Source organism: Chiloscyllium plagiosum, unplaced genomic scaffold (assembly GCF_037043375.1).
Source record: "Chiloscyllium plagiosum isolate Xiang-an unplaced genomic scaffold, Cpla_swu_hap1 HiC_scaffold_8, whole genome shotgun sequence".
Taxonomy (NCBI): Eukaryota; Metazoa; Chordata; class Chondrichthyes; order Orectolobiformes; family Hemiscylliidae; genus Chiloscyllium; species Chiloscyllium plagiosum.
In genome coordinates, this window is record NW_028270146.1 from 45,431,992 (window position 1) to 45,446,223 (window position 14,232).

A 14,232-nucleotide genomic window follows, 5' to 3' on the forward strand; every position below is an offset into this window, starting at 1 on the left:
ATAGTGCTCAAAGTGTATAATGCTATTTTGTGATGCCAAGCTGTCGTTATAATACCGCTATAGACTCATGTTCTACAAGAACTGTATTCTTCCTTATTCATAAAGTTAACTTATAGGAATTAATTTAGTAAAGTTTTGGAAACATTTTCATTTTAACTCCTTAAAGAATGATCTTTTCAAAAAGTGAACGTGTATCTTGAGTATTTTTTAATTTAATTCTCCTTCAGATTCCAGCTGCCAAATTGGAGAAAATAAGGTATGTTAACCTGTTGCTATTTTTAACACTTTCATATCTAAGCAAAGAAAATACAGACAATTCTAATTTAAAGTATCTTGATGGAACAATGTTATAGTCACAATAATATCTAAGGAAGGCAATAGCCGGTTGGCATTATTTAAAATGTGGCTTTCTTTTCCTTTTGCTTTATAAGTGCTCAAGCTGTATTTATACACTCTCACTCTCCAGTTTCAGTTCCACTAACTTGTAAATAGAGTTTGAAACAGTTAGAATATAATTGATAACCAGAGTCACTCCATTATAAAATTATAACTAAGAAAATTATTTTAGTATTAGCAATATTATAATTTAGCATTTAAATTACCTTTGCCTTTTTGTTCCTACAGTGAAAAAAAATATATTTGGTACTTAAGTATTTCTTGAGAATGAACAAAGACCTTCTCAGGTTTGAAACATGTTTCAAAGATTCATGATAACTCTGCAGTCAGTTATATGCCTTCATGCATTTGCTGTGAATTTGTGAACAAAATTATAATTGTATTGAAAATAAGCATGTATGGATGGGTGATTTTAGCAGTGTATATCATTAGAATTAGAATTGGCTTTATTGTCACATGTACTCAAATGAGTACAGTGAAAAGTTTACATGTCGCCACTTACGATGCCATCTCAGGTGCAAGGGGACCTGGGTTCAGACTGGTAAGTACAATTCTCGGGGGAAAAAAAAATTAGAAAAATCAAGAAATAAAAAGTCCAGCATTATAGATCATGCAATATATTAGAAAATAAAGAAATGAAAAGTTCAGAATAACAGTCCTTCCCACCCAGTCCACACCAGCACCTAGCCTTGAGTCCACACCGGGCCATGACTCCAGACCACGCTCAGCTTCATCCCGAGGCTGGAAGACTGCTCTGGAATCATCTTGAGGCCAGAGGTCCACACTGAGCCCATGCTGGGCCGGGAGGCTGCTTTGCCAGGTCTGCGCTGAGCCTGAGAGTCCGAGTCCGTGCTGAGGCTGGGAGTTCAGGAAAATGCCAAGAATAAGTAAGAATAAAACTCAAAGTGAAACAAAGAGGTAAAAAAAGAAAAGAAATGGATGGAGCGGATGAGCTCCAGCTGAGGAGTCCTACTCCACCACCATCTTGGACAATACTAGGATTGTGGGTGAGAATTTCATCTCCTTAACACCAAGATTTAACATTATTTTGCTCTTGAGAAGAGCTTGTGCATGCTAGTATTCCCAGTGTACACTGAAATGCTATGAAGGAGTGCAAATTTGATATAATATCAAGAGCTCTAATTTGTATCAATCTGACCCAAACTTTGACTTAGATCCTTAACCTCCTGATCCCACTTACCTCTGAAGGTGGTCAATGAGGGCCTCCTGACTCTATTCCTCCTGTATTACCACTGCATCTCTCCTCCTATTCAACTCCCCCACAAATGGTTCCCATGCTGAATCTGCATTGTTCCATTTTCTATATATAAATCCCAGCAAAATGTATTCAATCAGTTCCTTCATGTGGGACAGACTGCCTTTAAGGCCAGACTCACTGCACTCCACGTCCACCATACACCACAGTTTGCAAAGCCAGCCAGCACTGAGAATCCTCTTTCAGGAACCGATAGGATGAGGTTTGCATGACAATCACCTCAAAGGGCACTAACACAGATAGGATATGAATCACAGCTCCCTGCACCAAGAATGGAACATGTCAATTTGTAGTTCTTTAAGATCCAGCAGTCAAGTATTAAGCAGAGGTATCTAATTTATTTAAATGTGGCGATTAAAATTATCTACTCAACAGAAACAAAAGCAATAGCTTTAAAATTGTTCAAATTATATTGTCACTTTGGCAAACATAAGAGGAACTAATTAGTATTGATCTTTTTAATATATTACTTATTTGTTATGATAACTTTTTGTCAAAAGTCATCCTAATTAAAGGAAAGGGGAGATAGTTTTTAAAAAAAGGTTCTAATAGAAGAAGATAGGTTATGAAACAAATGAAGAGCAGGTCCAAAGCATTTTGGATAGAACAAATGGTCAGTATCTTCCCAATTTTGGACAAAGTCTGAAAGATTAGACAAAAGTTTGGAAAACCCATGGTCTATCAAGAAAGCATGACATATCTTCCGGCAATCAGGTAGATGATTATTGCCAACAGGCTTTCTACTGGTATTAGGATGAGAAAGTCCTGGTCACCAAGACCTGTTGGCCAAAGCCTGGCAATTCCAGAACTGGCCTTGCAACGGAGGAGGTCAGAGCCTCTGCCAATAAAAGATACACCAGATCCTCAAAATGGAGGTACATCTGAAATATGTCGAAGTGTTGTTGTTGGGAGGTCTTCAGGGGATTGCGGGTAGAGGAGGGCAGCAGGGTCAAAAACAAGAGCAGAGGCTAGGATCTCAATGGCCACTCTCTCCTGAAGTCCAGTACCTTAGTCGTGTGTAGGTCAGTACAGATTGTGGGCTCCTACTCTGTCTGGCTGCATTGGTAAACTGGTTGGGGTAGGTCATCTCTTTGTTGTCCTGCTTGGAGCTGAAAAAAAATTGCAGCCATGACAGGAAAGACCCTTCAGTGATCAGTAAGGCCCTTAACTGGTACGAGAACTTAATTCAAGTGAAGACAGAAATGTAGCAGAGTTGCAGTCCACACTTTCTTCCCACCCCAGGCACACAATGACTCAGCCCCATCAAATTCCACCAATCAATAGGAAAGTATTGTTGGCACACACCAATATTGGAGGTGTGGGTCTTGCGCGAGAAGAAGATTGAAATATGCATGCTGTATGAATTTACATGGAGAATAAGAATGGAAATTTCTTAGGAATTACTTGTATACCATCGATTTTGCCAGCAATGCAGCAGAAGCACTCTTTTAAAAAATCAGATTTCCTGTGTAGGACATAGAGTTGAAAATCCAAAATAATTTTTTTAGATATGTTGGTAAAAATATAGGAAGTTCAACCTCAAAGAAAATTTCCATCTCAGCATATGAGATGCCGAATGAATTAAAAATGCTTCTACATGCATGGACATGCATGGATGCAAAACATGCCTTAGGAAGTAAGGTTTTGTAACAAGTTTGTATATCTGGAGATTAGAATATATAGGTGTCCCTTTCAATGCAAGAGATGAGGATCATGTGGAACAGAAAATGAAGCTTAAGGTATTTATAGGAAAATCTGAAAAGGATATTTGATTGGACACCATTGTTTGTTGGGTGCAATGTTTCTAAAATATCAGTTTTCTTTTTAACTGCTATCAGAAATATCAAAGCTAATTTTAAAACAATTTAAACCAGTTTTGTGCTGTATTGGTTACTATTGAGCACAATAAAATTATAGGGGATAATAGACACTAGTAGTAGCTCTTGACATACATGAGATGGCAATTTCTAAATATAGTCCCAAAATTCTATTACATCAGAAAAATGGGATTTTTACACTGTTTTGTATTGCCATCATCCTGCCATGACTTCTTGGGTCAACTTGTCAAACAATTAACATTTCTTGAGTAGATCTCACCTAAAGTTTCAACATACATGTAGTTGCTTGGACATGAGAATAAAATCTTTAGGAAGTCATATCCGGTTAACAATTACGGAACAGCGGGTAAGGAAGAAAATCTTTGGTTACTGAGATGATCATCAGATAGTTGCATTGGATGGTTTCTATGTGGATATTTCTTCCCAATATTCAAGATTGTCCAATATGTGAGGAACTGGACAGCTGAAGAACAAGAGGACTCTATTAAATTCACTAATACCCTCATGTGTGACAGTAGGGAAGCTGTCACCTTTGTTACAAACTTCAGTAGAGAATGTGTAAACAGCTCTGATACTCAGTCTAATATGAGGGGATAAAGTGTCACCTCTATCCCCTGACAATCTGACAAGTCAATGTAACTTGTACATGTGCTATCATATAAACAGCTGTCTTGTGTTATGTATGTTGAGTACCTCTTGTAAAGACTTGTCAGTTGTCTATCCCCCACCACTGATAATTGGACAGACCCTTAGAGTTAGCATCAAAAAGGAGATTGGTGGCAGCTTTCAATAACACAGAGCCCAATATGACATATTGATCAACAGTTCACACTGAAATAACGCCACAAAGGCTGGTATCCCATCATTAAGTCACCTTTTATTTACATGTGAAAAGTCAACTCTTGTAGAGACTTGTCAGAGTTAATTCGCAGAGTGTCAGGATTGCTGAAACTCTTGTTCTTATCTGTCAGCCAGGACTCCATGATTGGAACAGATTAACAGCCCCAATCAGGAAACTCATATTTTATGAGATCCACCTTGCTAACTTCAATACAATCTCTACATCCCTCCCCTATCTGAATTTGAGGACACGGCCTGGTTCTTTTTCTTGTAACTCCTCCTGGGGTGTTTTAGCACTGGGTCAGGTTCCTCCAACTCTGCCTGGATACAGGTAGCCTGGAATGTACAATAATTCACCACTTGCACCTGGAGCGTCTCGGAAGAAATTCATCCTCTTCTTCAGGCAGCAACATCTGTCAGATCTATCTCAAATTCCAAGCTCTCTTCAAATCTAGACAGCGAGGGAGAAGTTAATAGCCTTTCTGACTATTCCAAGAAGCTGCACACATTTTGCTCCCACCCCATTTGTGAGGTTGCAGCTTTCATATGGTCCATGTGCTTGTTCAAGACCATTGCACTCACCCAACTTAATATGTCATAGAATCTGACCTTGTGTTGACCATGCCCCTTTGCCATTCCCGTGATTCCTACCCGAACTTTGTCCCCTGAAATAAACTGTCTGTCTCACTTAGCGGAATCTTGTGTCCAACGTTGGTGTTCCTGATGGCGTTTCACCCTCCACCCCACCCCAGGTCTGTGAAGATCAGATTTAACCTGGTGTTGTGTATTCTCCTATGAGCAATTCTGTTGAAGCTGTGCCTGTAGTTGTATGAGGGATAGTCCTGTAATCAAATAGGAACCAGGAGAGTATGGTTTTTAGTGAAGCTATAGGCTATTTCTTTAAGCCTGCCTTCAACATTTGAACTGCTCAGTCTGCAAGATCATTGGATGATGGATGGTATGGAGCTGTCCTTAAATGTCAAATGCCATTCAACTTTAGGAACAGCTCAAATTCCCTGCTGTAAACAATAGCCCGTTATCTGTGACCAACACTTCCAGCAGTCTGTGTATTGCAAAAAATGTGTGCAGTTTTTCTACCATCATCCCTCTGTTTAACAAATGAACTCCATACATGTCCAATCATTTTGAATAGACATCCACAATGACTGAGAGCATTGAGTGCATGAAAGGACCTGCATACTCAATATGTAGCTGAGTCCAGGGTTTACCCAGCCATTCTCACAAATGTGGGGGAGCTGCTGGTGGTAAGTTTTGTCCTTGTTGACATTCTGGGCACTGCTTCACCAACTCAGCGATGTCAGCATCTAATCCTGGCCACAGACATAACTTCTCACCAACATCTCCATTGTGGACAGCCCTGGGTGACACTGGTGGAGTTCAGCCAGTATCTGTGGTGATCTTTGCTCAGGAAAATCACTCTTGCTCCCCATAATAATATGCCAATCTTTACTGTGATCTGGTCTCTCCGGATCCAAAAAATGTGAATTCTGGTTGTGACGGCCCTTTGGATTTCCCCATCACCATCAGCCGTTACAATTTTGCCATGATTGAATCTTTCTTCATCCAAAGTCTGATATTGTCAGCTGTGACTGGAAGTATGCCCAAAAAATTTAAAACCATTGCGGACTCTTCCAGTTTGTGGTACCACCATATCTGCGATTGGGTGACGGTTCAATGCATCCACATTCACTACTTGGCCTCCCGGACGGTGTTCCAACTTGTAATTATACGCAATTCGTTGTGGAGCCCAGTGCTGAATTTGGCCCTAAGCTATGGAAGGCACTGCGTTGTCCTCTTTAAGTAGTTCTACCAGGCATTTGTAGTCTGTAATTATTACAAATTTATATCTGAAAAAGGTGTTGTTTTAAAGTAGAGGACAAAAGTAGAGGCAGATATCAGAAGGCTGACAAGCAAAGGAATTATCTTTACAGTCCAGCTTGCAGTCTGGGCAGCATCAGTATAGGTTCTCAGTTTCGCTGAGGTCTTGTGCAAACTTAAGGGTTGGAGGCCAAAGAGCATTTTGTTAAAGACTGGTTCTGCAATCACTAAAATAGCTGCTGGTATTGACCTCCATTAGAACTGGATGGTTATATTGATTGGTTCTGATGTGAATGTTTCTAAGCATTTTAACCGTTCCCAACAAGATGTAGGTAGACTTTCCACACTCTCCTGGATACCGGCCTCTTACTCAATTTAGGTCTAGTGGAAATCCTTTGCTATCTCAGGTCCGCATACTGGCAGCAACAAGAATGGCTTGCCGGTCCATATCCTGAAGAAAATTTTAACTGTTTGGCTGAGTCTTGACTTTGTTATGGGGTTTTTCTGTAGTGTCACTTAGAGTCTATCTGTTCTGGATATGTCCTGAGTGAGGCTATGCAATTGTCTTCACTCAAATGATGTTTCCCCAAGCTCAGTCAGACTGGCAAGGGCGTCCATGTCTATTAAAATACACTACAAATTATACACTCCACTTGCTACATTTCCCATTATAAAGCCAGTTGTTGTGCTTGTTTGAAGTCCGCTTAGGCTTCAACTAGTAGGTGCTTTTGTGTGGTGATGTCATTAATCCCACATACCAAACCGTTCCTCAGCATCAAATTAAGGGTTAAACTAAAGTCATATGCCTCTGCCAGTCCTCTTAACCTAGTCAAAAATTCTGACACAGATTCCTCTGGTTCTCTAATTGCCAAGTAAAAATGATAGCATCTCAGAATAAAAGGAGGCTTGGGATTGTAATATTCCTTAACTAAACCCATCAAGTCTTGAAAGGTTTTTGACTCTGATGCCTGAGAGAAAGTTAGGCTCCTAATAACCGGAAAAGCTATGGGTCCACGAGCTGTCAGGAGAATTGCTTGTTGCTTTTCAGCTGCCCCAGTGTAATTTGCCCAGAAAGAAAAAAAAATTCTTTGGGCGAGTCTTTGACAGTGGGGTCGAACGAGTCTAGCTTTCTAAATAACGGCATGATGCCAGAAATGTTTACCCCCACTCAAAAAGAACTGGCATGAGTGAGTTTTTTCAGGATGTGTTTTACTGTCACCACCTCTGAAATAACTCCACAGAAGCTGGTAACCTGTGACCAAGTCACCCTTTATTTACATGTAGAAAGTCCTTGACTATAGTATAGCCTCATCAGAGAAAACTACGAGAATGTCAGGAAGTCTGACCTCCTGTTTTTATCTTTAGCCAGGTCGCCCTGATTGGACCAGATTGACATCCCAAAGCAGGGAGTTCATAATCTAGGAGGTCCTCCTGGCTGAACTTGTTACAATCACTACACACTGTATTACTGAAATGCCTCAAAGGAACAAGAGCAGATAGAATCCTCCCAAAACTGGATAGAAAACTTAATAACATTGGCTTAGCACTTTCAAGAACACTACCAATTGAAGAAGACACAGGCAGTCAGTAAGTACTCAAACTTCAAAGCCAGCAAGCTGTCAGCAACACCTTACCCCTGAGCTGCGAAGAAGTGTGGGAAAAGCAGTGTGGACTGGGAAGAAAGGAAAAGCTAGTCACACTGGGAAGGGAGAAACATTCACCTCAAACAGAATATTGCCATCAAGGCAAAAAGATGTTCTGCCCATCAAAATTTTGAGTAATATGGTATATCAATTACAGGCTTTGTACAATGCCAGGTATGTGAGGTTGATATTCCAAAGACTGTCTGATCATATCAAATAGCATGTGTCACTGGCTGTTCACAACAAACAAGGTACTGACTGTACGCACCCACCCATGTTTGCAAAATTCTCAAAACCATATCTAACATTAGATGTGATTCTGCAAATGGATAATATTTGCTGGATATACGAGGTATTACACTAACAACCAATTTAGGATTTCCAATCAACCAAGGTTAACCTGCCTAGTTTAAAACTAAAAACAGAACTTGGCAGTTAATTGAAATCCATATTAATTGTTGCATCATCTATCCCAACACTTCAAACAATCAGAATCAACAAATGCCAACCAAACAGCATTTTCTTCTTATGCAGTATAAAGGTTGATTTTCCCCGTGAAGAGCTTTTCTTGCAATTTGTCTGATGGAAGACAATAAGCTTCAATAGATTATAATTTTTTCAGCAATATTCAAATTCTTCACTGCAGGAGAAAAGTGCATTTGAAAATACAGTTACAGCATAAAGAGGTTAGTTCTTAAGATTGGTGGTGTTTAGGGTGCTGTCTTAGTATGAATAAAGGATTGGTTTACTTTTGGGAAACAGTGTCAGAAATCAATGCTGAAGCTTTGGGGCTCAAGTATTTACAATTTTTATTAATAATTTAGATTAAGGAATTGAGTGTATTATAGCCAAACTTACTCACAATACAAATATAGGTAGGAAGAATAGATATGATGCAAAAAGATATACCTTAGTGAGTTGGTAAAAAATGGAGAATAATGTGCAAGAATATGAGTTTGTTCACTTTGATAGGAAGAACAGAAAGCCAGAACATTTGTGATTATCGGCCCCAGAGAGGCTGGGTCAATGAATATGTTTAAGGTAGGTATTGGATAATTTTTTTGGCTACAAAGGGGGACAAGATTTAGGGGGTGGTGCAGGATGGAGTAAAAACCATGATCAGATCAGCTATGCTCTCATTGAATGGTTGACTAGGTGAGGGCCCAAATGGCCTACTTCTGTTCCTGTTTCTTGACTTCAAGTGCAAACTCAGCATTTTATTAAATTATATAGGATACTACAGGATTTTATTTAATATTCCATTTAGCAGACCTTGAATGTAGCAATTTCAAGAGTACTTCCAGTACCACAACCTAGTCAACCTAGAAACTGGATAACAGAGCAGATGAATGAGTGGCTGGGAGAGATATTACAGGAGGGAAGGCTTGAAAGTCCTGAAAATTTGTGTTCAGCTTTAGGGGAAAATAGGACTCCTTTCACTTAACAGAGTTTGTTAATGCTGTGGAGAAAGGCTTAAACTCCATTGGCAAGAGATAGGAAGTAGGAGATAGCATTGCAGCAGAAAGACAAAGTTCACAAAGCATTTGGAAAAACATATGTATAGGTTAGATAGTAGAATGGGAATTAGTGTTATTAATTGAGGTCAAAATAAGACTGAAAAGAAGAAGTGCTAAGTTAGGTTTACAGTGGGTATAGGAGGAGAAAGTGAGGTCTGCAGACGCTGGAGATCAAAGCTGAAACTTTATTGCTGGAACAGCACAGCAGGTCAGGCAGCATCTAGGGAACAGAAGATTCGACGTTTCGGGCACATGCCCTTCTTCAGGAATGAGCAGAGAGTGTTCAGCAGGAGAAGATAAAAGGTAGGGAGGAGGGACTTGGAGGAGGGGCGTTGGAAATGTGATAGGTGGAAAGAGGTCAAGGTGAAGGTGATAGGTCGGAGTAGGGTGGAGGCGGAGAGGTCAAGAAGAAGACTGCAGGTCAGGAAGGCGGTGCCGGGCTGGAGGGATTCGGCTGAGACAAGGTGGGGGGAGGGGGGATGAAGAAACTGGTGAAGTCCAAGTTCATCCCCTGTGGTTGGAGGGTTCCCAGTCGGAAGATAAGACGCTCCTCCTCCGACCGTCGTGTTGTTGTGGTTTGGCGGTGGGTATACAGTGGGTATACATTAATATGCTGAACATAGGAAATAAACTTGGTGAGCTGGGTGTTCATTTATACAAGTGGAAATATGATATCACAGAAATAGCAGAGGCCAACCAAATGTTAGACAAAATGTTCTTGGATAAAAGGTCTACTAGTAAGAAGTAGGGGAGGAAAGAAAGTAGATGGGATGGCAATATTGATGAAGGAGGCTCTCTGGATGATGAAAGAGAGGAAAAGATGATGGAGAAATGAATATATTTAGACTGGTCAAAAGACGACTCTTGAGTGTGTAGGTTCAAGGAAACCAAGCCTATGCATATTTCAAAGAAGCTGTCAAAATACAAACTCTGCAACAGTTTTTTATAATGCTTAACTTTCTAATTTCGCTATCAAGTTTCTTTGCAGATGTTCCCTGTTATTTCAACCTTCAGATTTAGGTTGACTCTTTACTCAACTACCTTGTCTGCATTAATTTGCCGTTTATGTCCTTCTCTGTGCAGAAGATCATAATGATTGTGAAGCTATTATCGGAACATGAGCAGAGTCAATACTCCAGCTTTGGTCAAGTATTGCATCGATTTACAGTGACTACTTGAAACAGTGAATGCATCTTCGAGTATCAATTTTAATGATATCAATCCCTTTTGTCCTACTTCAGGAGTTTATGTCAGGCTCTTAATCAAATGAACTGAATACAGAAGGTTCGGAAAGGAAGTGAGAAAAATATAGTTCCCTAATAGCATTACAATAAAAGAAGCGTGAGAAAAGACTGATAAGTGATGTAAAACACACTCATACAGACACATAAATAGGAAAGGGTTAGTAAGAGGATGAATAAGGCAAAGTAAGAACCAAAAAGAAAGATTCACGACTGGAAACAGATGTTCTGGCCGAGTTGCTAAAGGAGCATTTACACCTATCTTTATTAAAAATAAAGAATTAAGAATTGGTGCAAATCATTGTTTAAAAAAGGAAGGTAAGACACTGCATGCTGTGGTAATCATGGGTTAAAAAAGGAAATATTACAAAAAATTGGTTGTACTTCGTGTTGATAAGTCACCAGAACCAGGTCAGATGCATCTGAAGTACTCAAGGAAGTAAGGGTAGACATTATGATTATACAAGTCCTTATGCAGAAAGGGAATCAAATGTTATTGATATAAGATAGGAAGATAGAGTTGAGAAATATTGTATCAACCATGATCTCATTGAATGATGGAGCAGACGTGATGGACCAAATGGCCTACTTCTGCCCCTACATCTTATGGTCTCATGGTCTTACAGTCACTGGCCATAATCTTTTTATCCCCATTAAATGTGGATCTGGCACTAGTGGAATGAAGATTTGCAACTACTACAGCTGTGTGGATAAGCCTTGCAATTACAGACCAGTCAACTCAACATCGTTGATAGGAATACTTCTTAGAAAAACAGTTAACAGTCACTTGGACAACTGCAGATTAAGAAAAGCCAGTATTGAACTGTTAAAGTCAAATCATGGTTAACTAACTTACTTGAGCTTTATCGTGCGATAACAAAGTGGTAAAGTAGAAGTGAGGGGCTGGACACCTCTGGACTGTCCTGAGATGAAGCTTCAGGAGACTTGTGTATTGCTCTCTCTTCATGTGGATTCCTGCTGACATCAGTCTGTCTCCTTGAGATAAAGAACCATGTGGAGAGAGATTGAAGTCCTTTGTCCCCCTCTCACCCTGCTATTGATGCAGAGTACCAACAAACACAGTGCTGGGGTGCAGGTCCATGTGTATATGCAGCAGACATTGGGTATACTGGACTTCTGTCTCCTTAGCATTTGCCAACATCTCCATGGAGACAGCAAAACATGCGCATGCCAGAGTCATCACAGTACTGATTACACTGATGGGTTCCTCCATCCTTCATTCCTGTTCACAGACTGCTTCTGACAAAACTGCCTGTGCATTTTCACATAGTTGTTAATCATTGAGGCTATATAATCATCTTTTGCCTGAGGCTGAGACAGTACCTGGTCTCTGGCTGTTTTCTGAGAGTCAGAGATATGGAGCACATTTTTTTCTCAACCAATTATAGAACATAGAACATAGAAGAATACAGCGCAGTACAGGCCCTTGGGCCCTCGATGTTGCGCCGATCCAAGCCCACCTAAACTACACTAACCCACTATCCTCCATATACCTATCCAATGCCCTCTTAAATGCCCATAAAGAGGGAGAGTCCACCACTGTTACTGGCAGGGCATTCCATGAACTAACGACTCGCTGAGTGAAGAACCTACCCCTAACATCAGTCCTATATCTACCCCCCCTTAATTTAAAGCTATGCCCCCTTGTAATACCCGACTCAATACGCGGGAAAAGGTTCATACTGTCGACCCTATCTAACCCCCTAATCATCTTGTACACCTCAATCAAGTCACCCCTAAACCTTCTTTTCTCTAGTGAAAACAGCCCCAAGTGCCTCAGTCTTTCCTCATACGATTTTCCTTCCATACCAGGCAACATCCTGGTAAACCTCCTCTGCACCCGTTCCAATGCCTCCACATCCTTCCTATAGTATGGCGACCAAAACTGCACACAATATTCCAGATGCGGCCGTACCAGAGTCTTATACAACTGCATCATGACCTCAGGACTCCGGAACTCAATTCCTCTACCAATAAAAGCCAGTACGCCATATGCCTTCCTCACCGCACTATTTACCTGGGTGGCAACTTTCAGAGATCTGTGTACATGGACACCAAGATCCCTCTGCTCATCCACACTACCAAGTATCCGACCATTAGCCCAGTACCCCATCTTTTTGTTATTCTTCCCAAAGTGAATCACCTCGCACTTAGCTACATTGAATTCCATCTGCCACCTTTCTGCCCAGCTCTGCAGCTTCTCTATATCCTGCTGTAACCTGCCGCATGCTTCCTCACTGTCAACAACTCCTCCGACTTTCGTATCATCCGCAAACTTGCTCACCCAACCTTCTAACCCCTCTTCCAGGTCATTTATAAAAATGACAAACAGCAATGGTCCCAAAACAGATCCTTGCGGAACACCGCTAGTGACGGCACTCCATGAAGAAACTTTGCCATCAACTACTACCCTCTGTCTTCTTCCATCCAGCCAATTTCTAATCCAAACCTCCAACTCACCCTCAATGCCATATCTCCGTATTTTCTGCAGTAGCCTACCATGGGGAACCTTATCAAACGCCTTACTAAAATCCATATATACCACATCTACCGCTTTCCCCTCATCAACCTCCTTCGTCACCTTTTCAAAGAATTCAATAAGGTTTGTGAGGCACGACTTGCCCTTCACAAAACCATGCTGACTATCCTTGATCACATTATTCCTATCCAGATGTGCATAAATCCTATCCCTTACAATTCTCTCTAAGACTTTGCCCACAACAGAAGTGAGACTCACCGGCCTATAGTTACTAGGGCTATCCCTACTCCCCTTTTTGAACAAGGGAACCACATTTGCTATCCTCCAGTCTTCTGGGACTACTCCTGTAGACAAAGAGGACATAAAAATCAAGGCCAATGGCTCTGCAATCTCCTCCCTTGCTTCCCAGAGAATCCTAGGATAAATGCCATCAGGCCCAGGGGACTTATCTATTTTCACCTTTTCCAGGATTTCCAACACCTCTTCTCTACATACCTCAAAGCCATCCATTCTACTTATTTGTGCCTCAGTATTCTCATCGACAACAATGCCCTGTTCCTGAGTGAATACTGAAGAAAAGTATTCATTCAGTGTCTCCCCAATCTCTTCCGCCTCCACACGCAACTTCCCCCTACTATCCTTGACTGGACCTATTCCTACCCTAGTCATTCTTTTATTCCTAACATACCTATAGAAAGCCTTAGGGTTTTCCCTAATCCTATCTACTAAGGACCTTTCATGTCCCCTCCTTGCTGCTTTTAGCTCTCTCTTCAGGTCCTTCCTGGCTACCCTATAACTCTCAATCGCCCCAATTGAACCTTCACGTCACATCTTGAGATAGGCCGCCCTCTTCCATTTAACAAGGGATTCCAATTCCTTAATAAACCACGGCTCCCTCGCACGACCCTTTCCTTCCTGCCTGACAGGTACATAATTATCAAGGACACTCAATAGTTGCCCCTTGAACAAGTTCCACATATCATTTACACTCTTGCCTTGGAGTCTACTTTTCCAAGCCACACATCCTAAGTCATGCCTCACCGCATCATAATTTCCCTTACCCCAGCTATAATTCTTGCCCTGTAGTACACACTTATCCCTCTCCATCACGAGTGTAAAAATCACCGAATTATGGTCACTAT

The 14,232-nt window shown here is 40.9% G+C and overlaps 1 protein-coding gene across 3 annotated transcripts in view; it reads left to right on the forward strand.

The window, feature by feature from the left end:
- Nucleotides 1–14,232, forward strand: part of begain (brain enriched guanylate kinase associated) — a 203,044-nt gene that overhangs the window by 142,612 nt on the left and 46,200 nt on the right. Inside the window, exon 2 of one of the 3 annotated variants that reach the window (XM_043698433.2) lies at nucleotides 228–256. The exons of the other annotated variants lie outside the window; for them this stretch is intronic. Within the exon in view, the coding sequence (XP_043554368.2) occupies nucleotides 228–256 (29 nt within the window). The remainder of the gene's footprint in view (nucleotides 1–227; nucleotides 257–14,232) is intronic. 3 annotated transcript variants of the gene reach the window in all.